General features: G+C 41.7%; 1 protein-coding gene across 3 annotated transcripts in view; it reads right to left on the bottom strand.

The window, feature by feature from the left end:
- EZH2 (enhancer of zeste 2 polycomb repressive complex 2 subunit) overlaps window positions 1-25,809 on the bottom strand; it is a 61,978-nt gene extending 36,169 nt beyond the window's left edge. For 2 of the 3 annotated variants that reach the window (XM_030854109.2, XM_060305181.1), the window contains exons 1-2: window positions 1,193-1,311; window positions 479-607 (exon numbers count right to left, since the gene is read on the bottom strand). In XM_030854109.2, coding sequence (XP_030709969.1) covers window positions 479-548 — 70 coding nt within the window. In that variant the 5' untranslated portion in view covers window positions 549-607; window positions 1,193-1,311. Of the gene's footprint in view, window positions 1-478; window positions 608-1,192; window positions 1,317-25,757 lie in introns of those variants that run through there. The other variant, XM_030854112.2, reaches the window with a different exon arrangement.
- Between the last annotated feature and the right edge of the window lie 522 nt (window positions 25,810-26,331).

Here is a 26,331-nt window from a genome sequence, read left to right as displayed (position 1 = left end):
CTTCCTTTGAAAACAGTAATTTTTTGGAGTGATTAAGATCTACCTCGTTCGTTCAAAAAAATTCTGTTAAAAAAGGAAATTCTGACCTCTCAACCCCAAATTTAAAAATTCTTATAGAGAGAGCCTTAGAATTTGGACAAAATGTATAATAAGAAGCTTGTTTACTCCATGAGTATGGATGAAAAAGAACCATTTCTTACAGCACGGCTAATTCATATGAAGGGGGAGGAAAAAAGACAACTATGCATCAGAAAGCCTTGCTCTAACTTGTGATCTGATGAGGACATTCGAGAGTATTTAAAGTTCTTTTTTAATGAACAGTCTTATAAAAATCTAGGAATCAGCTGCATGTTAAAGAGAAATAACAATAAAACAAGGGACATCCGAGGTCAATGGCCTCCTCTCGACAACCAACCAACATTCCAAAAGCAAAAACCAAAATGCACTGATAATTCATACAGCGCATGAGTTCACCAACCTCCCTGGTCCCGCGCAATGAGCTCACAGAAGTCAGGATGTGCACAGGCTGGATCCTTCGCTGTTTCCATTCTTGGTTTAAGATTTCTGTTCTTTCCAAAATTTTCTGACGATTGGAACTAAACATACTCTTTAAAAAAATGAAGGAGAGGAGAAAAGAAATTGTTCATTGTTAGAAAATTTGTAACATCTCTAATGAAGGTTAAAATTGAGTGATTCCTCAAAAGTATCAGGGACATTCCTTCAAAAGCATATGGATTTTACACTAAACTGTGGTTTCTCACGTTCAAGTAGTACAAAAACACCACACCTATTATTTTACTGAGAGTAGAAGGGGAAGAGGAAATTATTTCCATCCTTTCTTTGTTAACTCTGTATATATCTATATTTTTTTTAAATCACAATGACTTTAGGAACACAGTACCATGAAACACATTCCTTTATATTTGGGTCCTGGGTCTCCACATGCAGTACAAAGTTACACTGAAAAGATGGTGATTTCCAAGTAGACTGAATAACCATTAGATTAAAATCTTTCCACTTCACTAATGTGCATGGTACGATTTTTATGTTAAGACAGACCAAGGACCTTAACTTCCAAGTTTTTATTTATCTTACAGTAAATAAGACCATTTACCCTTTCAAATTAAAACTTATCTTTAGGGAGTAAACCATCCTTAACTGTACCCGCATTTTCACAGAAGACGGAGGATACCTTGACTTCGTCAGCTCGCCTGAACCTCTTGAGCTGCCGCAGGCGCATGTACTCTGACTTTACACGCTTCCGCCAACACACTGGTCCCTTCTCAGATTTCTTCCCAGTCTGGCCCATGATTATTCTAAAAGCAATGGTTTCATATTAAAATCACTAATCTAACCAGCCTGAATATGACCACTTGTGTTTTAATCCCCAGCAAACTAACAATCAACAAAAGAAATGACACATAATTACACTGTTGATATTTGCAAGAAGGGTTCTCATTTGTTCTGCATGGTGAAGTCCTTAAAAACATTTCATTCCAAGTATAAATTTTTATTTAATACAACTTTTAAAAGACATTTTTATTTACAAAGATACTCCACTTCTAAACTGCAGTCATCCTACAGAAATGTGACCCATTACAGGAGTTAAGTATATACAGTAACGAGCTGTGAGATCCACACTTGTGGAGTGAAAAAAAATGTAGACAGATATTCTAAGTTTTTCATCATTAAATTAGTTGCTACAGGCATAAATGAATGACTGAAAAAGATAAATCTGAAAAAGAAGTAAAATCTACATACAGCACCAAAGGTAGAAAATATACAGTACAACATGTGATAACTGTACAAATTAAAGTATTCCTCCTACACGCACTTTCAACCATGCTTCTCACCTTCAACACTGTGATGAAAGTCTGTGTCTCTGCCTCGGGCCACCTTTCCTCCCATGGGGGCTCCTCTGCTAGCCAGAGGAGAAGGAAGGCAGGGACCCCTTCCGCCCCATCTGTGGTTGCAGAGGCTCTGGAAGCCGGTTATGTGCAACGTGGGCTCAGCCTGCAGTCCACCGGATGTCCAGTTCACACCACAGAGTCTAAACGAGTGTCCTCTTCCAGAACATTTGTTCATCAAAGTGTTAAAACTGTACTTGTATCTTCAAAAGATTAGGACATTCCTCTATCGGATGGTGCAAAGGTGCCACATTAGGGATTTGTGCTTTAATTTATCTAAGTGCAATGGAAAGTCATAGAGTGTTTTAAGTAAAGGGGCAGGGGGAAGATTTACACTCTGGAAAGCCCAGCTGACTGCAGTGCAGCGGCAGGAGGGGCTGGAAGAGAGTAAAAGGCAAAGGTGAGGCCAGGTGAGACTGGAAGGCGGGACTGTCCCTAGACAAGAGACGACGCAGCTTCTTCAACGACACCAGTGATGAGAGAAAGGAAATGATTTCAAGAGTCACTTGAGAGCAAACATGGCAAGGATTTCAATATGGGGAAGATGGCTTTTCTGGCCTGAATAACTGGGTAGGGTTTCATGTGCCTGCTTACATAGAGCCCTCGGGCATAGAGAAAATTGCCTAAGGAGAGGAATTAGAGAAAGAAAAGGAAACCAGAGGTCAGTGGTAACTTTCTGTACGAATATTCCACCACCAAACCACGAAAGAGAACACAAATGGTGGATTATTCAAGCTGAGAGAGGGGCAAAGAAAGCACGTAATTAATGACTAGTAAGAATCAGGCAATGAATATACAAAGATGAATGAAACGCAGAACTTGCCCTTGAGACGCTTATAACTGACCTAAGAAGGCCTAAAGGAACGGACTTTACAATATGAGATAAATATGCAAAAGTACTGGGGCTGAGGGTGGGGGACACAAGCAAGGAGCTGCAGAAGGATGGCAGCAAAGTGACCACTCAACCTTAAAAGTTGAGCCGGGTTTCAAAAGGCAAAGAGAGAACGGAAGGGGCTCAGGTAAGAGCAGGAGCCAGCTGGGTTTGGGGCTGTAAGGGCGGCGAGGGGCCGCCAGCCGACCCTGCAAACAAAGGTGGACCCCAAATTAGGTAAAGAGCCCAAATTACAAGAATCGAGGGAATGAGAAGAATGAAGAGATTTCAGAACTTAAGATAAAGACAGTTGAACTTAAGATAAAGACAGTTCAATGAGATCACAGAGATAGGACTGAGTCCCATAAAAGCTTCAAAGTGCGACCTTGCCTGGGGTGCTGAGTGGAACAAAGATGACAGTCCTCAGAGCTGAGAAGACTAAACCCCACAGCCCATCCCAACTTGGCGGAAACACAGAAAGTGGGGAAGAAGTTAGGAAGACGGTGAGGCCGGGCAAAAAGACGCCAAAGTTAGGGAGAGCCTGGAGCTTTATTCTAAAAACGACTATGTGGCAGTTTTTTGCTTTCACATCTGCTGGTTAGTTAACAGATGAGCTCAGGTAATTCTATGCAAATTATTTTCAGACACTTAGCACTTCAAAGGCCTAGCTAGAAAGGAGAGGAATCAGATAAAAAGGGATGATCTGTTGTTGCATTAGCTCAGAAACTCATCACAACTAGTCCCATCTGCTGCTTCCACAAATTCATGGTCCTGGGAGGCGGCACCACCATGCCTGATAAAAACCTGCACTGGGAACACGGCTTTCGGCTTTCGTTTTCATTGATATGCAACACGGGTATCACTACAATGCATTTTTTAAGGTGCATTTTTTATGTCGTGGTGAAGAGGTATCATTTCAATAGTTAGCACTTCATGTTTTCCACTGGAACCCTCCGTGTCTAACACGCTGTAATACCTTCTATGTGTTTCTACCATTAGTATCAACACCTCTGGAAAAGTATGTCAGGACAAAACCAAAGCTGTTACACTAAACTAACAAGTCGCTCCATCAATGACAAAACACTTCAAAGCTGATTTGGAACCAACCTCTCCGTAAGAGGGCATGAAAGGATACGTTTCCACGTTTATAAACGTCACAAAGTTCCTCCAAATAAAGAAGTAAGTAAGTGAAGGTTTTAAGCTACAGAACGATCTGGTAAATATACACAATAGAGAGGAAAAGAAAAAAGGACAGTGATTCATTTAGGGGAAATTATCAAAATATAAGAATCATGACCTCCGAATTAGGATAAGAAATGAAAGTGTACAGACTGTTGTTTAAAAGTATAGGGATAAACAGGCAGATCCATGGAAAAAAATAACAAAATTTAAGGCACCATCAGAAGGATGTTTTACATAAAACACACTGCCTCCGACTGTCATAGCATTTACAACGTATTAAAATCACATCTTCACCTTCTTCACCCCACTTCACCCCCACTGGAAGTTCCTCAGTCTCAAGAACAATTTTTCTCCATTTGTAAAATCGCAGGCTGTGTGCCTGGCAAACAGATTTAAAAACAAACAAAAGGCAGGTCTATTAACATGCGCTGATCATGAGCCGCTGTGCCACAAGGTATGAAAGGAAGGGTGGCTGCCGTGCTGAGTGCGGGAAGGGAGGGGGAGTCACCCCACCCCACCACCGACAAACCCGGGAGATGAGTCTCAGGGGCTGTCAGGACCCTATGGTCCCGCCGCCTTACAAAACCTGGAGCCTCTGGGTCTTCCTTAGGGAAGCTGATATTGCCTGAGAGACCTCATCCAAACAACTGGGGTAGCGTCACCTACCCCACAGCTGGGTGCGAACAGCAGACACCGGCAGGCTCACCCACCTCTCAGGCCCTGCGTGCAGAGACTTCAGGCCTTCAAAGGTGAGCTCCCCCGCTCCTTCCCGCCCTGAAGGCAGACAAACCAGCTCTTCTGACTATTTCCCACTATCACAGCCCAGTAAGTATTATGATACAGCTTGGAATACTCGTACATTATTAGCAAAAAGAAACATTAGAATGACTTGCTACTAAATGCCTGGGGATTTGTGAAAAATCCAATTTCTAAATTTCTCACTCAAAAGATTTGTTTAGTTTCATAGGTGAAATGGCACGAGTTTTATCCAGGAAAAAAACAGCTTCTCTTATTCAAAACAGGTTATAGCTCAAGTCTACCTGTATACAGTGAAACCAAAACAACAGTTATGCTTTAATTCAAAGACAAACCAGGTTATGGCAGGGAACCATCCAAACCTTAATACAATGTAAAGCTTTACAGGATCACAAACATGTAAATAAAATAAAGGAAAATTATACAGTCCAGAGTCTTATTTATGAATCAACCAAACTCAAATTGTTTTTGCCGCCCTGCATCAGTTCACCTTCTCTGGGAACTTTGCACCCACCCTTCTCTAAGGACTGTCACCTCCATGGGAGGCAGCCCGAGGCCCTGGCCCACAGCCCCTGTAGTGACCAGTGCTGGGATGAATACACGACCAGATGTGAAAGTCTCAGGAGGTTCCCTGCAAGGTCAAGAATGCTCACCCTTTCCACTTAGGTTTGAACCTGGAAACATGCTGCCTGAAGAATCGCTGGAAGCCAACTGCAACCACAAGAGGAGAGCCTGCAAAGAACAGTCAACAAGAGAAAAAGAAAAAACACCCAAAGCCAAGAAATGGACTCTAGTCCCATCACTGAGCCCTGACCAGGCGTGCTTTGCCAAACCAACTCCACAACTGTTCAGTTATGTGAGTCAAGGAATTCCCTCTCTTTTGCTTAAACCAGTTTAGATTAGATTTTCCGCCACATGAGACACAGAAGGGGTCTGAGGTATCGTTTTAATATTGAGATTATATACACAACAACGCCGGAGTGAACAGAAGACAGGTTCTCGAGCCCTATTTCCTCATGGTCAACAGCATCGGCTCCACTCCCACATGGTGAGGAGCTCCGCCCCTGCCCTGGGTTTGGACGGCCCTGGTGACCCCAAGACACACCTCTCTACCTCCAGTGACTGGGCCACACAGCACTGGAATCAGCATTCTTCTCCATCAAGTCCAACTCTAGTCTACTTGTAAGGGGTCTTTTCCGAAATAAGGTAACATTCCTGCCCCTCCTTACTCAGTTGCCAATGATTGAGGAATTAAAAAAAAAAAAAAAGCCCTAGGCATTTTCAGTGCACTTTATGCCCTTCTTTAAAGGTTTTTCATTCCTAAAGGATTTGCCAAATCAAGGCACTCGCCATCTACTAGTCTTGCTGAGTTCTGCTTCTACTTGTCTGAAGAAAACTAAAAAATAAATTACATGTACTACTTATCCTTCTCAACTAAGTCAACAGCATCAACTTTGACTCTAAACTGAAGACCAGACTAAGGAAGGTAAAATCCAAATTTAACAACATTTAAGTAATAATGATTGCAATATTCTCGATGTCCTTCCCTAACTGAAATTGCCAATTTTGAAAAATCACCCATCTTCAATAGTGCTTTTATATTTAAAATGCTTTGAGGGCAGCTGTTAGTCACATTTACCAATTTCATTTACTTTTTTAAGTTAAGATCCACTGCTTTAATAAACTCAAAAGGAAATTAATGGTAAATAAGATTCTGCGGGTAAGGCTAAGGGTTAGGGTTAGGAAAACTTAGACCTGTAGATGTAACTCTTGGTAAGAGATAAAAATTAATAACCTAAGAGAAGTAGGTCTTACGCCTGAGGGGCTTTATGGAAAACACCCCCATGAGAAGGAGACTAGGAGTGAGGAGCCCAAGGAGGCAAGCGCACAGGGCTGCTGCCTGCGTCCTCCATTCGGGATTCGCGAGGACAAGCGGACTCCACTGCATGTCACCACCCTGAACCTTACAGCGACCCACTCCAGGCTGGCCATGCTCTGGCTCAGCAGGAAGGGCGCTCTGGCGATTAACAACACCTGTCACGGACACGGGGCAGAGAACGTGGGCAGCAGCGCTCTCCACTCCAAACTAAGTCCCAACAATAAACCAACAAGATGGCATCTGGTCCTATTAAATCCTAAGTCCTATCCACAACTTAAACAAAGGCAAGAGCACAGCCTGCAAAGCCAGCCTCCCTGGGTTGGACTCCAGTTCTCCCAGGACCAGCTGTGTGTGAACCTGGTCAAGTTCCCAAACCTTTTGGTTCCTCCCTCTCCGCATGCTGTGAGGAACGTCCTCGTCACAGAGTTGTCCTGAGAAGTCCACTCATGTAAGGATGTAAGGCCGCAGGACAGCACCTGTCAGAGCAGGCACTACACCATGTAAGTCCTGGCTACCATCACCCAACAGCAGGTGAGGGCGATCAGGATACGATATGCATATAAAAAAGTTAAGTTAGACAACAAATCAATGTGAAAAGTCATTTTCTTAAATGACAGACTGTATGCAAGTAAATAAAACCAAAACAGGATGTCAGGGGACCTCAGGAAGGAATACAGACCACACAATGAGTTGAGGTATATTAAAACCACATGAGATAAGCCCATGGAAACGGGTGGGGAGAAAAGGAGCCAACCTAGGAAACTTTGGAAATCTGTGTTCTGACTGGACAGAGGAAGGCTAAAGACGAAAAGAACTGGACAGAAACACTGTCCTCTAGTTAAGCTTTCTCACGGGTACCAGGGCCAAATAAGCAAGAGGTGGTGATGGACTAGAGTCAGAGACAGCCGCGTGAACTCTTCTATTTTCATACACACGCAGAGAGGCGCAGAGAGACTCGCGTGCATCCCTGGGTGAGCAGACACGTGTGGGCTTCCAGGCACCGCCCACAGAGCCCAGAAGCAGGACCCCCAGCAGGACCCCCAGCGCCCACATCTTTCCCTCCTGAATCCCACTACCCGCACAAGGAAGCCGGGCTCTGGATTAACGGCCAGCTCATGGGCTGGGACGGGGAAAATAGGAGAAAAGCCTGTAGCAGGAAGGGAACGCCGAGAGGATGAAAGGACGGGAACCAAACCGAAGGCACTCCCAGGGGCCAAAGCTGGAGCAATTTGAGCAGCAAACTAAATCACAACGGTATTATAACCGAACTAATGAAATAAGTATCCATGAGTCTATGAGAGAAAGAAGTGATTAAATAAACAAGTAAATGGGGGCGGAGGGGCAAGTCTTTCTTACACGAATTCCAAAATCCATATGCACACTTCCCGAGCCCACGCATGGAGCTCTAGTCCCTTCCCAGGTGAGTCGCTTTCAAAGCAGAACCCAGGGAGGGGAAGGGGACGTCCCAGCAGAGAAACCAGTGACACCCCTGCCACGGTTAGATCACCCGCCACCTGCACCCCGATGTGCGCTGAGACCAGCACCGCACCCCAGTCGTATTCTTTCCCCAAACCTCACAACCTCTCACTTCAGTCATCGCTAGAAAACATCACATCAACCCAAACTGAAGGACATTTCGACCAAACATCTGACCAATAAATAAGGTCATGAAAACAAGGAAAGACGGAGAAACTGTCACAGATTGGAAGAGACTAAGGAGACACCTAAATGCGACCTGCTGTCCTGGACTGGATCCTGGAGCAGAAAAAGGACTAAACAGAAAAACTGGTAAAATCCAAATAGTCTCCAGTTTAGTTATAACAGTAACATAATAATACTGGTTTCTTAACTCTGACAAATGTACCATGGTTACAGAAATCTAAAATTATTCCAAAATAAATTTCTTTTTTAAAGAAGGGAATTAAGTTATACAACAACCTAATGTAAAGACATTCATTTTTAAAATAGGCATCGACTTTTTAAAATGATAAACAGAACAGAAATATTGATATATTAAAAATTAAAATGCTATGTAAAATGTTAAATAGGAAAAACAAAAAATATACACAGACGGAATTTGAGGGGGAAATTCCCACATCTAATTCTACTATTTAAAAACTCAGACATGACTTGAACAATTTAAAAAGGGGGGAAAAGATCTCCATATGAACTTATAAGATGGTGTTCACTTAAAAAGATAATACACTTACAGGCTATATTAATAGAAATACAGACTCTGAACCAAGGAAAGTAATTGTGCCACTGATTATACATATACTGATCAAAGAAATCAAACAATTCTATACAATTCAGGTCCAGTTTAGTTGTGTTTAAGATGGACAGAGAAACATGTCTTTGCCCCAGCTGGAAGACAGCATTAAACACATAACACAAGAGAAGAGCATCTGAGTTTGGGGTTTTAAAAGAGAAGTGTTAATATGCATTCACTCATTCATTCAATATTTACTGAACATTTAACACATGGCTAGGTACTCTTAGAGAAACGGAAGGCTCAGCAATAAATAGACAAAAATCTGTGACCTCATAGAACTTAAAGTCTACTTAGATGGAAACGATCAAAAACAAAGAAAAATGTTTAGTATGTAACGTGGCGTTGAGGGCTATGAAAAAAAAAAAAAAACAGGAAAGTAAGGTGAGGCAGGTCTGGTAAGGCTGGCAAACAAAGGAACCGGTGCTGAAGCGCTCAGCACCCAGTGCGTGCTGCAAAGCCAGTGGGATGCAGAGGTCACCAACTTGCATTTTGTTCCCACCAACCAGCAAACCCAGTAGTAAAATATGTAATGATATTTTCTAGTAAAGACTCCAAAAATAATTGATTCAATATCTATCCAATGCAGGCTTCAGTAACTCCACAGTGCTCCAAGGATCAACACAGCTTTACAGCATTTTCAACTGGCATTCAAGGATTGCTAGGTGTCACAGCGCAGGTTAACCACTAGGTCTAATTATCCTGAACAAATAAGGACTAAAAGTTAACAGCATTTTATAAAACACATATATGCAAACAGCCATTCTCTGTGTTAGCATTATTAAGCCAAATTAAAGAAATAGATTGGCTATTCATGTTAACAAAATAGCATCATTAAATACATGTTGCTGATTTGATTGTCCGTGTTTAATCTGTAACTTTGCTTTGGTTTTACCATAAGAAGTTTATATCTGTACATTTTTAGAAAGCATATAAAGTCAAGTCAACCCTGGGGTTGCATTCAACATACAAGTTTGAAAACTATATTAGAAACAACTGGAGTACTGAAGTAATTCAGGAATAAAGTGATAAGAGTTCTGACTGGGTTGACAGTAGTGTGAATGGAGAAAAAAGATGGCAAGAGACATTCTCAAATTTAAAAACCAGATGCACTCATGAGGAGAAAGAAGAACTGACCAAAAGAGGATAAGAAGCCCGAAGTGAGCCACTGCGACCACTAAGAATTTGAACTTAGATCCAGATTGAGACATTAACTACTCACATGGCAGTTACCAGCACAGACAAAGAGAGAGGGTAGAATGTTCAAAGAAAACACCAGACACCATTCTTAAGCATTTTGGTCTCAGGACCCCTGTAGTTTATATGCGGCGTATCTACTGAAATTTTGCATATTAGAAATTTTAAACTGAGAAAGTTTTAAAACATTAATTCATTTAAAAATAACAGCAAGCCTGTTACATGTTAATAACACATTTTATTTTTTAAAAACTATTTTTCTTTTAAAATAATCAGTGAGGGACACTGTTTTACATTTTTGCCAATTTCTTTAATATCTGTCTTAATAGAAGACAGCTGGATTCTCATATCTGCTTCTGCATTCAATCTGTTCCAACATGTTGTTCTGGTTGAAGAATATAAAGAAAATCCTTTCCCAAACAGATACTGAACTAGAAAAGGGAAGAGTATCTGGATAGCCTTCTGAGGTAATGGTGAATCTCATGCTCTGATATTACTCCAAAACTGTTTTAAGAAAAGAGTGGCGAGTGCAGCTTGTAATTCAACCTCATAGGTGCTTTTCCTCAAGACAACCACTACCCTTCAGTAAGCAGTGGCAGTTTCTTAAAAGATGAGTTGCAATGTGGAACCTGAAATTGTATCAATAAACTTTTCGTACTCTGCTACATTAAAATTCATTGGCCTGTCTCCTTTGAATGCATCTTTAACCCATGCGTGACTTTATAATATCATTTCCTCAGTATGAAAAACACTGACTGGTCCACTGAGTTGTGCAGATTTTCCATAAGTTCATATATTTCAAAAAATCATACTTGTTAAATCCACTGATGTCATCAAAGATGTCTTTAAGTATTTATTGGGAAAGTTGTCAACCTCACAGTGACAGATGCAAGTTTTCCAAAAATTCTAAATTTTGCTTGAAAACTCAAACATTATCACCAGCAACAAATAACGCTCAGTTGTTTTCCTTGAAGCGACAGGTTCACTTCGTTGAAAAATGGCTGCCAAATACCCAAGTCGGAATAATCACAGTTTGTCAGGCAACCCCTCTGTCACGTGAAAATGGTTCCCCATGAAAAAAGCAGCTGGTGCGGCCTGGAACTCCATCCATAAGTGCAGCTCCCAAAGAAGGTCACACTCGGGCAGCAATCGAAGCCCTTTAGGCACATTCCCATCCTGTGGCACAGAACATTAAGATGTGTGCACAGGATCAAGAGTATATAAAATTAACAACCTTTTTCACTTCATCGAGGACATTCTCAAAACTGGCTTTTTTTTTTTTTTTTTTACTCTCAGTGCTAAGGTGCCAACAGTCCTTACCTACCACTGCTTTTCCACCACTGGTACAGATGTCAACACGGTAAAAAAAAGGCAAATAACATCTTAAAATTATTACAAAAATAATTTTTACCTCACGGACCCCCTGAGGCCCACAGAGCTCGCTTGGAGAACAACTGCCATCAGTATATCCAGACGCCGTATGAATCAGAAATCCCAATACCCCGCCTCTTCATTTGCCTAGCAGAGAGCCTGAACTGGCATATATTCAACTTATATTTTCTAAAAGACAAGTCTGTAAGAATGAAAGCCTAGAAATCACCATTCTCGCAACTAAAAAAACAAAGCAAACAAAAATCTATGTGAAGAATATTTAATGAGGGATACTTTGCTGTAACTGTCAACTACAGAATCCAAAAGAAAGTCTGCCATACATCTGTGCCAAATTAAGGGACTAACATTAACAAAATTTCTTTTAAACAAATTGCTTGTTTTCATCCATCTGTCCTACCCTTCATGGTCATAAGAAGATAATCACCCCCAATCATGGTCACTCTTCTGACCCCCTTGCTTACCTAAAACAACCCCATCCTCCCAACCAACTCCCCATATATTCAAACTTCACCCTACACACATAAAAGAAACATAAATAACTTGTTCCTTTTCACTTCCTAGCATGCCTCTATTTTTATTCAAAAAGGAGAAAAAAGTGACAAAAATACACAAGCTCACTACTGTTGGACCCAAACAGTCCACCCAAATGACCTGCAAAAATTTAAGGAAAAGGAACTTCTGAAACTTCATTTTGAAGGATTTGGGAAAGCCAGGAATAGAGGTATTATCAACCAGTCAATATGAATCTATGAAACATTCTGAAAGTGCTAAATCCTGTGACAGACACAAGTTTGCAAGATACAACAGGCACCTTAGCGCCTAAACTTCAGTGGACACGACTACAGGTGAGAAAGCATTACAAACAGCAATTGTATTCAAGAAGTTTTTAGGAAACACATGTGCCCCTGACTAGTGATAAGGGAAAATAAGGGAGAAAAAAATCCATATCACATTTGTAGCCCTGGTTTAAGTAGTGCTAAAAAGGCACAGTCGTGTTAAAATGCACAGGAAAATTACAGTAATGTGGCAATCTTAAGTGAATGATAGAAAACATTCACTGGATTGTTTCAGCAAAAATGAGTAGACTCTGCAGTAATGTATTTTCTACAAAAATAAGATCATTTTCCTTCCAGCAGAAGAGTAAACTAAACTCCTAAGTTCAATAGTTCAATACGGAGTCTACAGACGAGCATTCCTGTGTTTATTCGAAAGTTCTATCCATTCACAGACCCGTCCTAGAAAAGAAATGGCATATAAATTTACACCAAGTGGAAAACTGAACTATCATAAAGGTTATAAATAGTTTGCTTGGACAACAGATAAAACAGATTAACTAAATTGGCATCTAGAGGGTAAAGTTTTCTTTCAAAACTGTATGAAACCTATTTTATAAGCTAAATCCTCTCATTTTGTTGGGTATATACTCAGTTTACTGAGACACTGTCGGAGGGGAAATAGAACAAAGACTGATGTACCTGAAACTAAAACTATGATACACAACTCATTGTAATTCAAGGATGGGACATGGGATACATATTATTTCTTCAACACTCCTTTTGATATAGGCAAAAGAATGAAAAGGTAGGTTAAGTCTGATGACAGCCTTTCTTCCTTATAGGAAGTCTATTTTAAATCTTATACCTCAAATAAGCCAACCTAGTACAAATTTAACAACATATTGATATACTGGCAAAATTTTAAGAGAAACTCACTTTAGGTAAATACAAGGGATCTACCCATCATTCCAAACAACAAGTTACCTAAGTGAGCATAAATAGGTGACAGGAATCTGCTGTCCCCACAGCCTGCTCTGCACATCCTTGACACTATTTCGCCGCGCAGAGTGATTCCAGAGCTCAGCGTTTTCCATATAGCATTGGCCCCTAAGTGCAAACAAACAACTCTGTGCTCAACAGAAGAACAGTGATCTGTTTGCATACTAGAGGAAAGATGGGCTGCTTTTGGACCTAAAGAGAAGGTATTTATGATATGGAATCTTCCTAGAAACTCTCCATGGGCAATTCTGCCAACATACTATTGTTGCCTGAGACACTGACCTTGTATCTTAACCCCCAAACAAAACACAATTCCCTCTATATTCTGAAGACAGAATCATAAAAAGGACTTGGTAGTTCAAACTACTAATCCCAAAGTACTCACAGAACCTCTCAGAATTTCCAGGCATCCTACAACCAAGTAACCCTTACCTGGTAGTCTCAGCACTGGAGTTTGGTGAGTGTGGTGTACACCACAAGGGGGTAACAATGTTTGCAAGTGCCATTTATTTAGCCCATGGACGACAGAACTCCTCAGAAACCCTTCAGAAACTCCTTAGGCTCATCTCCACTCTGAAAGTCATTCTCTTGCTAGAAACAGTAGTAGTTTTGGGCCAACATGGAAGTATAGGAGGTAGGGGCAGTGATGAGCTATAAGTCTTTTCATGATTTTCCTATACTTAAGGTTCATGACAAATATCCATATAAATACATTGCTGAGGTACTAGAAAATGTCCAACTCTTCAAGTACTATTTACAATCAATGATATTTTCAGTATTTGTTACCAAAGTATATTGTCTCTTTTATTACTATAACATCACTTACCACAAATACTTAAGCCCTGAGAAAAAATATTTTGAGTCTCCAAATAACTATGGAAATGCTATAAAGAATCCACCAACTACAGGGAAACCAGTTGTACAATCCCTGCAGTCACCTCTCTGCAATTACCACACTAACACTAAGGTTTTTAGGCAGGAAAAAAATACTTCAATCCCAGCACTTCCTATGGTAAAAGAAAAGGAGGGGGCTAAAATGAGTGCCTTAACATTTAGGAATTTTAGACTCTGGGCACAGAAAAGACATGACTTTTTGTTTGGTAATCTAGATTTAAAAGTTGTAATAGAATGTCTCTTTCTCAAGGGTAAGGAAGAGAGTATCTCACCCTTTATTTGAACAGCCGTAATGGGTGAAGACTGAGGCACCCAATAAATAGTTTGAGGAAATTTCTATTCTAGGAAACTCTATGGTACAGCGAGCCATTTAGTTATATGCTGTTAGGGGATAACAAGTGACACCAGACTAATAGTAAAGAAAAACTATTTTATTTCTTTAACTACAAGAGTAAATTCTATAGGAAAAAGTGGGAAATAGTAAGTATGAACTTGCCAGTGCAGATCTGTGCAAAGTGTAATGTTATGATAGTTTTCATTTACATTACACACAATATTCTCTGAATAGTGCATTTCTGACACTTCCCGGTCACCAAACGTGGAGTTTTTCCCCTCACCAAGCAGTTCTCTGCGACACTAGCTGGGTATCCTACACTTCAACTCAAATCTGACACTATCTACCTGGAGATAGGTTTTCATTAATTAATTTGCTAGAGCTGCTCACAGAACTCAGGAAAACAGATTACCAGCTTATTAGAAAAGAATATAACTTAGGAAGAGCCAAACCGACGAGGTGCATAGGGCCAGGCACGTGGGAAGGGGCACGGGGCTTCCACGCTCTCTGGGCCTACCACTCTTCCTGAATCTCCATGTGTCCACCAACCCAGAAGCTACCCGAACTCTGTCCCTTTGAGTTTTTATGGAGGCTTCATTAAACAGGCAAGGTTGGTTGATTAGATAATTGGCCACCGGTGACTGAACTCCATTTCTAGCCCCTCTCCCCTCCCCAGAGGTTGGAGGGGGGTGGTGGTGTCTGAAAGTTCCAACCCTGTAATCTCAAGGTTGGTTTCCTAGCAAACTAGCCCCCATCCTTAGGTGTTTTCCAGAAGTCACCTCTTAGCATAAACTCAGGTGTGGCTGAAAGGGGTTGGTTACAAATAGCAAAAAACACCCTTATCACTCTTAACCCTTAGAAAATTCCAAGGGTTTTACTTAGGAGCTCCGTGCCAGAAACAGGACAAAGAGCAAATATATATAAACTTACTATAAATCACAATATCCCAATTTGATTGTTTAGAAAGCGAGTTTGGTCAGATATATCATAGTCCTAAAAGACTTTTAGGTGCTATTATGCCTATCATGCAGAGGCAAAAAAGAGGAAAGAATAGGCTTATAATCAGCATTAGATGTTTTATGAATTGATGAACTGGTAAAGGAATTTGGGAGAAATGCATAGAACGCAATTAAATGCCAGCCAGGGAGCACGGCAATTACCTGCGATAGTAATGTGAACTCAAGTCCACTATTTCTCAAACTCTCCAGAGAAACAGATCTAAGTGGCTAACAGAAGCCAAGCACCTAGCAAGCATCTCAGTATTCGAGCTAAGCAGGACCCTAGAAGCAGCAAAAGCCTATTCTCAAAGGGATCTTGGTCCTCCTGGTTGCATGAATTTAAGCAAGTTACTTACCTTCACCAAGTCCCTATTTCTTTATCTGTGAAACAGAGACACAGACATCCTCTTTGAAGGCACAAGGTAGATCCTCAATAACCACAAGTTGCTCAGTTTGCTCACCTCGGTCATTTAGCAGTGGAGATCCACGAAAGCTACTTGCCAAGGAAACACAACTAGTTTAACGGCAGAGCCTAGCCTAGAGTCTGTGTTCTTTGCACAATATCCAGCTGCCTCTAAAATATCTTCTCCATAGCTAACTTTAGCTCTGTATTTCAGGCAGACAAATATTCTCTGAAGAGGCAAAATTACTTACGGGGCACGGAGAACAATTCATCCTCTCCTTCCTTTAAGCCTGTTCAAGCAACATTTCTGCCATTTAAAAGTCCTTACTGATTACTCTAGAAGGGCATTTCCCAACCTTTTCTGACCAATAAATCCTCTGCATGGTAATTTATCTCATGGTACCCATTAGAGATTTAAAAAATAATTTTGCAAATTTTGCTTACACTATTAAATAATCTGAATACAGAAACATTTTTGATCAGAATTTTATGAATAAGGATACTCACACCGTAGCTTTTGTCTACCTAATATTATTATACTGTCTACCTATAACATCATACTGTTAAAAGATTATGAAGTTCAAAAACTAAAAGGATTGTGAAGTTCATCTTATAGAATCTTTTATAATATTCAAAGAACAGATAATTATTTTCTCATTTAGCAAATACTATACGGTTTTTTAAAGTAATTAAAATGCATGACTTCAACAAATTTCAAAAGTAAAATGTTTGGTTTACCGGCTGCATGTATATTAGGCAAAGGGCAAGTTCACAATAAATAGTAGTTAGTTCCATTATTTGTAAGCACACAGTAGGTATTCATGTACCTATGAATAGCATACAGTGAAATTTCACTATAGGCAATGGCATCAAAGACAAATAAAAGTTGCTTTAATAATGATTGGAATTTTCCCTGTTTAAAGAAAATCAACTAGCTTTCTTAAATTTTTGTGTTTTGCTTATAAAGCACTTCTCAGATGGTCTTCAGTAACAAAAACCAAAGCACTAAAACAGATAAAACAGTCATGACGTTTTGTCTTTTTGACACTTTTTAAACCTACTAGAAACATCTTGACATGCTATGTACGACAGCATGCATTTAGCTCGCATAAACGCAACAGAGGGATAGAGATCATCCTGAGATAAATTTGCAGAATCATTATTTTATGTTCTCACTTTTTTCCATGATCAGAGTTTCTCAAGCTTTCTAACTTTAGTCAAGAATATACTAGGGATATAGGGCCTCCCTGGTGGCTCAGTGGTTGGGAGTCTGCCTGCCGATGCAGGGGACGCGGGTTCGTGCCCCGGTCCGGGGGGATCCCACATGCCGCGGAGCGGCTGGGCCCGTGAGCCATGGCCGCTGAGCCTGCGCGTTTGGAGCCTGTGCTCCGCAACGGGAGAGGCCACAACGGTGAGAGGCCCGCATACCGCAAAAAAAAAAAAAAAAAAAGAGTATACTAGGGATATAAATTAAAATTGTATAATAGTACCTGACAGCAGGTAGCAAAGCTCACTGGGTGATACACAGAACAGCCGAAAAACTCACCTGAGACAGACTCTAGAAGGCTCTGCTTTAAAGGGTCGGGGTGCTATTTAAATCACTATTTACTGAGTTGCTGCTGAAGAAGAGAGCCTCAAGTTTTCAGGACTCTGGCCCTAAATCAATTTCACAAAATTTTATTTCTATCTACTATGTACAGAACCCTTTTTTTTTTAAGGAAGGTACTTTTTCTTTTTAAAAAATTTATTTATTTATTTATATTTATTTATTTTTGCTGCGTTGGGTGTATGCTGCTGCACACAGGCTTTCTCTAGTCGCGCTGAGCGAGAGCTACTCTTCGTTGCAGTGCGCGGGCTTCTCATGCGGTGGCTTCTCTTGTTGCGGAGCACGGGCTCTAGGTGCGCAGGCTTCAGTAGTTGTGGAACGCAGGCTCAGTAGTTGTGGCTCACGGACTTAGTTACTCCGCGGCATGTGGGATCTTCCCAGACCACGGATCGAACCTGTGTCCCCTGCGTTGGCAGGCAGACTCTTAACCACTGGGCCACCAGGGAAGTCCCAGAACCCTTTTCTAACCTCTACCATGCAGACGTGTAAATTAGAGCTTAAAGTCAAGGGGAGAGGGAAAGAGAAAAACACAAGAGAACTGCTGTGCATATCCCTCGAAGCAGGAGAGAAGCTGTCTAGTTTGGTTGGGAGAGGGGGATGGGGCATTCTGAGCCAAACAGGCTAAACAGCATCTTCAGATGCTAAAATGGTATGGAAGACACTGCGCAAAGAGGACAGAGCACAGACTCTCCATGTGAGGCTTCCTGGAGACAAGTAAGAAGACCAGTTGAGCTCAACAGAGGAAAAGTAGAAGAAAACTATCAGAGGTGAGACTAGTTGAAAGAGGTAGGGCTGTTCCGTAGCCAGCCTGCAACACTAGCTTCAGGAGTTTTGCGTGGAATTGATGACAGCCATGGAAGACTTGAGCTGGGCAAGGACGGGACCACCTGCAGAGGCATACGACACCCAGCAGAAGCCCAAATGCTTGCTTTTTTTTTTTCTCCTTTATTTAACAGGGAAAAGGAGGTATCGTGTATTACTTGAATAATGAAGAAAAACTAAAAATTATTATGGGAGTAAATTAGCTGTTGAGCAAAAGAACTGATACTCTTCAGAAATAAAACAGTCCACAAATCAAGTATATACTCTGAAAAGCCATCTGATTATATAGGAAAAAATTTACTTAACTATCAAAATAGGTAAACGAAGCCTGGCAATCTTATCAACACTTCTATATTACCAGAGTCTAAGATCAAAGTCACTTTTACTATCCCCATTTATCCTCTGAAGAAAAAAAATGTAAGAAAAATGTTAACTCACTAATAAATGAAAAGGTCCAAATTACCCAAAATGATAATTTAAAGAATTACTAAATATTATCACTTTCAAAACTAGTTAGCTTAATTTTAAAATTCCTCATGCCACACACCTAATACCATCATTATAAATAATATCCTTTACATGTCCATGTTTCTGCAAACACAAGACATTTTGTTATACCAAGAACTAAATGATTTGTGGATTAAGAATGAATTTGTTTTCACACAATTTAACTGAATTTAAACAATTACGCTTCTAGTACTATTACCTAACTTGATCTATATATTGTCAAAAACACAAAATCAAAGTAGAAAATTAAGGAGAAAACATTTGCAACACATACATCTGACAGAGAATGTGCACCCAGAATACACAGAGACCTCTTACAACTCAATGAGGCAAACACCCCAATTTTTTAAATGGACAAAAGGCTTGACCGAAAAATGCATACAAATGGCCAATAAGCACGTGAAAAGATGTCCAACATCACTGATCACTTGGGAAATGCAAATTAAAACCACGATAAGATACTCAGCACTCAGAGGCCAGCGACTTAAATGACAGCAACACGGGACATGGGTGAAGACTCAGCAAAAATGTGGAGAAACCACAGCTCCCACATGGAAACAACTCAACCCTAACTCCACGCAAAACGGGACAATCGCTTGGTGAAATGGTCTGGCAGTTTCTCATAAAATTAAATCAATATTTACCACATGACCCCACAGTCCAACTACAAGGTATTTACCCAAGAGAAAGTAGAAGATATGTCCACAAAAGGCTTGCCCAAATGGTCACAGAGGCTTTACTAATAAGAGCCAAAACGGGACACAGACCCGTCAACAGGTAAATGAAGAAAACATAGGATAGTCACACAATGGAACATTACTGAGAAATAAAGAGAAACTACTGAAACAAGCAACAACATACATAAATCCCAAAAACACGCTGGATCAAAGAAGCCAGTCACAAAAATGTATATTCTGCGTAATTCCATTCATGTGAAATTCTTAAACAGGAGAAATCTGACTGGCAGTTGGGAGCATAAAAGAACTCTGAAATGATAGCAAGGTTATATCGTGATTGAGGTGACAGTTACACAGATGGTTACATTTGTCAAAACTCTTCAAACTGTACCCTTCAAATACGTGCATTTTCATGTATATAAACTACACTTCAATAAAGTTGATTTTGCACAGTAAAAAATGGATACCTCTCTAGAAAGTGATTTGGCAACATCTATTAAAACTTGAAATGTGCATAATCTTGAACCAGCAATTCTCCCTATAGAAAGCCATCACACAAATGTTCAAAGCTACATAAGGATGTTCCCTCCTTGCGGGGAGAGCACAACGTCCACACAGACGGCTGGTTCACTGCACGACGGCACAGAAGCCGGCATACTGCGTATCCCATATAACAAAACAGCCTGAGAGCTTAGAGCAGAGGGCAGAAAACTTCTGCAAACAGCCACATGGTTAAGTGCTTTGAGGCTTGGCAGGCCACATCCAGTTGCCTTGCATATTCTTTTGGGGTATGTGTTGTTGTTTTACAACTCTTTTAAGAAATGCTAAAATCATGGGTACCTCGAGGGCCTTACGAAAACAAAGAACGAAACACACACACACACACCCCAGGCTGAGAAATCAGGGCTTTGAAGCCCAAATTCAAATCCGTACTCTACCACTAACTAGTTACCTAAGCTCTCCATCTCTTGTTATTAGTGTCTGTGTAAAATAAATGAAAGCACTTAAAACAGTGTTGACCACATAGCAAGCTTTAAAGAAATAGCAAGCTTTTAAAAATGAAACAGATCTCTGCATTGACCTAAAAAAATGTTTCATAACAAAATAACTTGATACTGTTTTTGTAAAATACATGTATTAATATATATTCATACGGATACATTGGAAAGTTTGGGAAGAATATACAGCAAACTGTTAAGGGTAGGGAATGGGGTTACAGGGATCAAGAAAGTTTTCACTATATAAACGTCTACGTTGTTTTCAGTATTTTAAATTGAACACATATAACCTGTTTTTAATCAATACATAATTCAAAGTAAACAGAAATGAAAAGCGTACATGGCGCCGTTTTCTTCACATACAGGTTCTAAGCACGTACTTAAGCTTGGGAAGTGTTTAGTTCCATGAATGAGAAAGTACATCAACTCTTATAAACAATATTAGTGCAATAACTAAGAATCACTTATCAAACAATTTGTGCCAGCTGTAGTTCTAAGGGCTTCACATGTATTAACTAATTTAATCCTCTCAACAACCTTATGGAATGAGTAGTTATCATTAGGACCACCAATTTACAGATAGGGAACTTAGACATCAAGGGCAACGTGACGTGACACAAACTGGCAGTTCGGGAACTGGAACCCAAGCAACGTGACTCCAAAGACCACACTCTCAAAATCTGTACTGCCCCCAGAGCGCACACTAGTACAACTCCGGCTGAAAAGAAATCCACAAAGACATCTTTTAGTTTGTCTAGGGCATCAGATCCCATAAACCTACAATTATCTACTTCTAAATATAACTCTCTGATTGATTCAAATAAACTCACTCTTCTTGGAACCAATCTGTCTTCAATCATCCAGGAGACCAGCAGATAACACGAAGTAGATAAAATGGAGCCAAACAGAATCTAAGTTTGGATCCTGACTGCAAATTCCTAGTTGGATAATCCTGGACAAATTCTTAACCCTCTACATCAAAGTTTCCTTATCTGTAAAGGTCTGCAGAGTGTGTTGTTGTCATTGTTAAAGTTTTTTATGGTAAAACATACATAAAATTTACCATTTTAACTATTTTTAAGCACACAATTCAGTGGCATTAGACATGCAAAACGTTGTGCAGCCATTACCACCTTCCACGTCCAGAACTTTTTCACCTTCCAAACAGCAACTCTGTCCCAATTAAACACTAACTTCCCATTCCCCTCTCCCCTCTGCCCCTGGTAACCTCTTATTCTACCTTCTGTCTCTGAATTTGCCTGTTCTAGGTACCTCCTATAAATGGAATCATACAATTGTTTCCTTCTGTGTCTGGCTTATTTTCCTTAGCATAACATTGTCAAGTTTCACCCATGTTATAATATGTGTCAGTACGTCATTCCTTCAATAGCTGAACATTCCATTGTATGTATACACCATATTTTGTTTATCCAAACATCTGTTGATGAATGCAAGGTGGTTTTTACAAGAATTAAAAACAAAGCCTCTGATGTGAATGTTACCACAATAAAAACAAACAAACCAAACAAACGAATGAATGAATAAAGAATCTGGCAAATAGTAGGCTCTTTAGTATTAATGTCTTTTTTTTCACTTCATTTTTGTCATATTTTTGCACCACGTAGTGGTGCAGTGGCAAGATATAAAACAGTGCAACCATCTTAAAAATTTATCAGCTATGCCTTTTGAGATATTATTGGATTTACAAATCTACATTTATCATATGATTTTAAAAGAATGATGAAGAACATCCCAATAAATAATCTGTAATTACACTGGCACTACTTCCTTCAGTTTTAGCTTCAAAACCTACCTCAAATTATTCCAATAAAGAACTCATTAATGGTAACTAGACACCTTTCGATTAAAAGATGTACTCGCCCCTTATATTTTTGTACAATTATCAATTTCAACACAAATTAAGCAGATACTATATGCTAGGTAGCCAGATGACCCATCAAGCTTCTCTCTAGCTGCCTGAAATACCAAATATGAAAACCAATAGTTGCACCTAAAGGATATCCAATTTTCAATACCTCAGAGTGTTAATAACTAGGAGAGACCTTGGAACTTGTACATCTTGACAATTATTTTTCTTTATAACCACTGCCTCTCAAAGAGGGAGAAAAACACCTTCCAAAGTTCCTCACAACATAAATATGAATATATCCTGTTTCCTTTGCAAGTTCCTTTGTCAAATTATTTCCCTACATTTGTTGGATTTCCTTCATTCGTTCAACTATTAACACCTACTCTCTAGCAACCACCAGGTATACAAAGAAAAGTAAGACAGAGCTTCTGACTCAAGGCACTTAAGAGTGTAGTGAAGGAGTCGGAGGCACCAGCAAGTGATTACAATACAATTGGATACATGCTACAATAAAGGTGTGAACAAAGCCTTTGCAGACACAGGGAAGGCCTCTAGCAAGTGAAGCTTTCTCTGAACTTAATGAGCTGTTCCTCTCCTGCTCTTCCTCCAAACTGAAGATTTCACCTGCCCATCTAGAATTCTTCATCATTCACAGAAAATGTTTTCTTCATTTGTACGAACATAAAGACTTCAAGGCAAATCCATAAATCATTTCTAATTGACCCCAAAAGACATTAGATCCGCTGAGAAGCAGATTTTTCCTTGCTGTTAGTCCTTTAAAAGCAGATCAACTTTCTTAATCACTTTTTAAGGCCAAGACAGAACCTAATTCACACTCTTTGAGCATGCCAGCTCAAAGGATGGAGGATATCCTGGAAAACCTCAGGGTGAGCTGGGGAAATGTGCCTAAAAATTTAAGCGGCCAACACAAAGATAATCACATACGTATGCATGCAAGGCAAAGCTGGTATAAAAGTATTAGAGCTTTTTTCTTTTTTTACCTAATTACACTAAATCAACAAGTGTTTTTTTAATCACTGCTACTTAAACTAAACATTCTCAATTCAAATAGAAAAAATTTAAAACCAATTCCCAAAAAAAACTTTAAAAAAAATCTTGTGGCAAGTACAAAGATAGTAATTATCAAATACAGTGTACACAAGAAGGGAAAAACTGGAATTTTATATCCTAAAAGATCCAAATTTCTGCCAAAATCTGCGTAACTAGTTCATCTCATAACAATGGGCAAGACTTTTTAATATATAATTACCAGCAACTAATATAAATGTAAACAATACTTAGGAACAGCACCTGGAATGTCTGTTCAGTGGTGTCCAACACTGCAAAATATGTAATAAAGACTTTTACAATGCAGTTGTCTCCATTTTTATGAAACCATAAGATAGTAGGTTGTACATTAGATCATCAGATAGAATAATGCAAATCAGAAGAGTGTCTTTGTGTTTCTAAATTCCTTTTCTTTGAATATGTTCACTTTCCACAAAAATCAGAATTTAAGATGCCATTTTCCTATGTGCTTCCAGGACTTTAAACATTACATTCTCTAACACACCTCCAAAAAGAGAGAATGGGATTCTTTATATCTAGGACTAGCATCCTATCTATTCCTATCTTTAGGGAATATGAAAAGGAAATTAAAATATATCTTAAATACTTTCATTTTCTTGCAAATAAAATGATCAATAAACTAGTTAGGATTACACACTTGTTCTACATTTTATTCCCAAACATAAAATAATTGCTAATGGTCATGAATGAAGAGTAATGGAAAACAAACTCCAAGACCCCCCCCTAGCTCCCTGGTGGTCTAACGGTTAGGATCCCACCCAATCTCAAAACCCCCTAGAAGTATAGATTACAGTCAACTGTGTCAGCATTAGTGTTTTTTAAAGATTTTTTAAAATATTGTTTTAAATGTTGTTTTATGTGACACTGAAACGCCATAAAACTAAGCTGATAATGACCTTTCAAACCCAGCAAGTAAACCCTGTAGTAAAATATTTTTAAATACCAAAGACACATCTTTATTTCCAAATGAATTTAAATTTTACAGATCCTGTGTGACAAACAAAGGAAGTTTAACTTAACTGTGGACAGCACACATTCGATTTCTTAGGCAACAAACATTTCTGCAGCCAGCCTTTTCTGACTCAACAAAGCTATTGTTCACGGAAAACAAGACCAATTAATAAGAAATTGCTAACCATACCACCTAAACACACGTTTGTCATAAACATTTTCTTGTGATCAACTCTTTCTACCATCTCATCCTCATTCATCCCCTAGGGATTTGGGGAATAATCGCTTACTAAATGACAGCTGATTTCGTTAGCACCTGTCGCCAGTCTCAGCTGTATCACACAAGTTGGCCGAAACAGCCTGTAATTTTTTTTTTTTAAAGATTATGATTCTTTAGAAAGTGGGGACTCACCAGGCGTGAGTTCACCAAGTTTTCCAAAATATCGTGCTTCTCATTCTTCCCATTTTTCAAAAAGTGACCCTGTGGCACCGACTTTTGGGTGGGCGGGGGGGAGGGGTGCCACAATGACGCGGGAACTCGACGGAAAGCCCTCCGAAACGAACAAAACCGGGAAGGGGGAGAACAGCGAGACCCTTCCCTCAAACTTAACAGAAAGCCCGCCGAGAAGGCGAAGGCTGCCGCGACCGCCTGGTCCGAGCGGGTGGAGACGAGGAGCTCCGGGGCTGCTTTCCGGGGAAATGTCAGACGCGCGGCCGCTCGGAGTCCGGTCTCCGCGCGCCGTCCCGGCCCCCACGGCCCCGGCCGAGCCTGCGCCCTCACGGGGAGGGGGCGTGGAGCCGAGCCCGCCCGCTGCACCGCGGCCGCCGCTCCCCACGCCACTCTCCCGCCCGCTGTCAGGCCCCGGTGTCACTGCCCCTTCCTCGCGCCGAGCTCCCTCGAGACACAGTCCGTCCTTTGTCTGAGTGCGCACTCGGCGCCGAGGTCCCACCAACTTGTGTGCGTCCCGTCCCACCCGGGCGCTCCCGCCGCGGCGCTCCACACAAAGGAGACCGGGGCTCGGGCGGCCGGCCCGCCCCGGGCACCGGAGCGCCCCCAGCCCAGCCCCGGCGCCTCCGGAGGGGCGGGCACGCGAGAGAACCCCTTCGCTTGCTCCCCGCGGCGCCCGCCCGGGCTCCCGCCTCGGGTCGCCGGGTCCGGCACTGCCCGCCCGTGGCGGTCCCACAGGCCGGCCCGGACCCACGGCCCCTTCAGAAGGTTCTCCTCTCACCCCGCCAGCCAAAGCGGCACCCCGAGAGAGCCCGCTCGGGGCGATACCCGGACAGGCAGAGCGGCGGCGGGGATGTCCCACCACCGCCGCCGCCGCCCCTCGCCGGGCTCCAGAGCCCCGCCAGCCGGCCGGCCCGACAGCGGCGCGTTACCTGCGCCCCGCGCCCCAGCCCGCGCCGCTCCCGCGCGCCGCTCCCGCGCACCGCCGCCGCCACCGCCGCTGCCGCCGCCGCCGCCGGGGCTCCACCGCCTTCTGCGTCCCAGTGGGTGTCGGACGCTCCCGGACCGAGCGCCAAACCCGGCAGCCCAATCGCCATCGCTTTTATTTGGCCCCCCCTGTCCAACCAAGCGCCGCCCCGATTGGCGGGACGCGAGGCGGGCTCCCATCCAATCACAGGGCCCGCCGGGCTCTGAGGCGCAGAGCCAGCCCCACGCCGAGGCACCCGCGGGACTCGGCCGGGCCGGGCTGGCGGCGCGTGCGCGCGGGCGGGCGGGCGCCGAGGGACGCCGCCGCCGGTGGAAGCGCTGCGCCGGCTCTTTGTTCTTTCGCGGAACGCACGGCGCCTTTCAGGAAGGCGGTGGGCCGACGCGCGGGGACGAAGGGCCTCTGGAGCCCGAATCCCGGGCCGCGGGCGGGAGGCGGACAGGGCGGGGTGGCGGGAACCGGCCGGAGGGCGGGACGGCGCGCTCGCGGCTCTTGGCGGGAACCGCCGCCTCAGAGTTCCC

The sequence above is a fragment of the Globicephala melas genome, chromosome 9, assembly GCF_963455315.2.
Source record: "Globicephala melas chromosome 9, mGloMel1.2, whole genome shotgun sequence".
Taxonomy (NCBI): domain Eukaryota; kingdom Metazoa; phylum Chordata; class Mammalia; order Artiodactyla; family Delphinidae; genus Globicephala; species Globicephala melas.
This window is presented reverse-complemented; position numbering and strand designations above follow the sequence as displayed.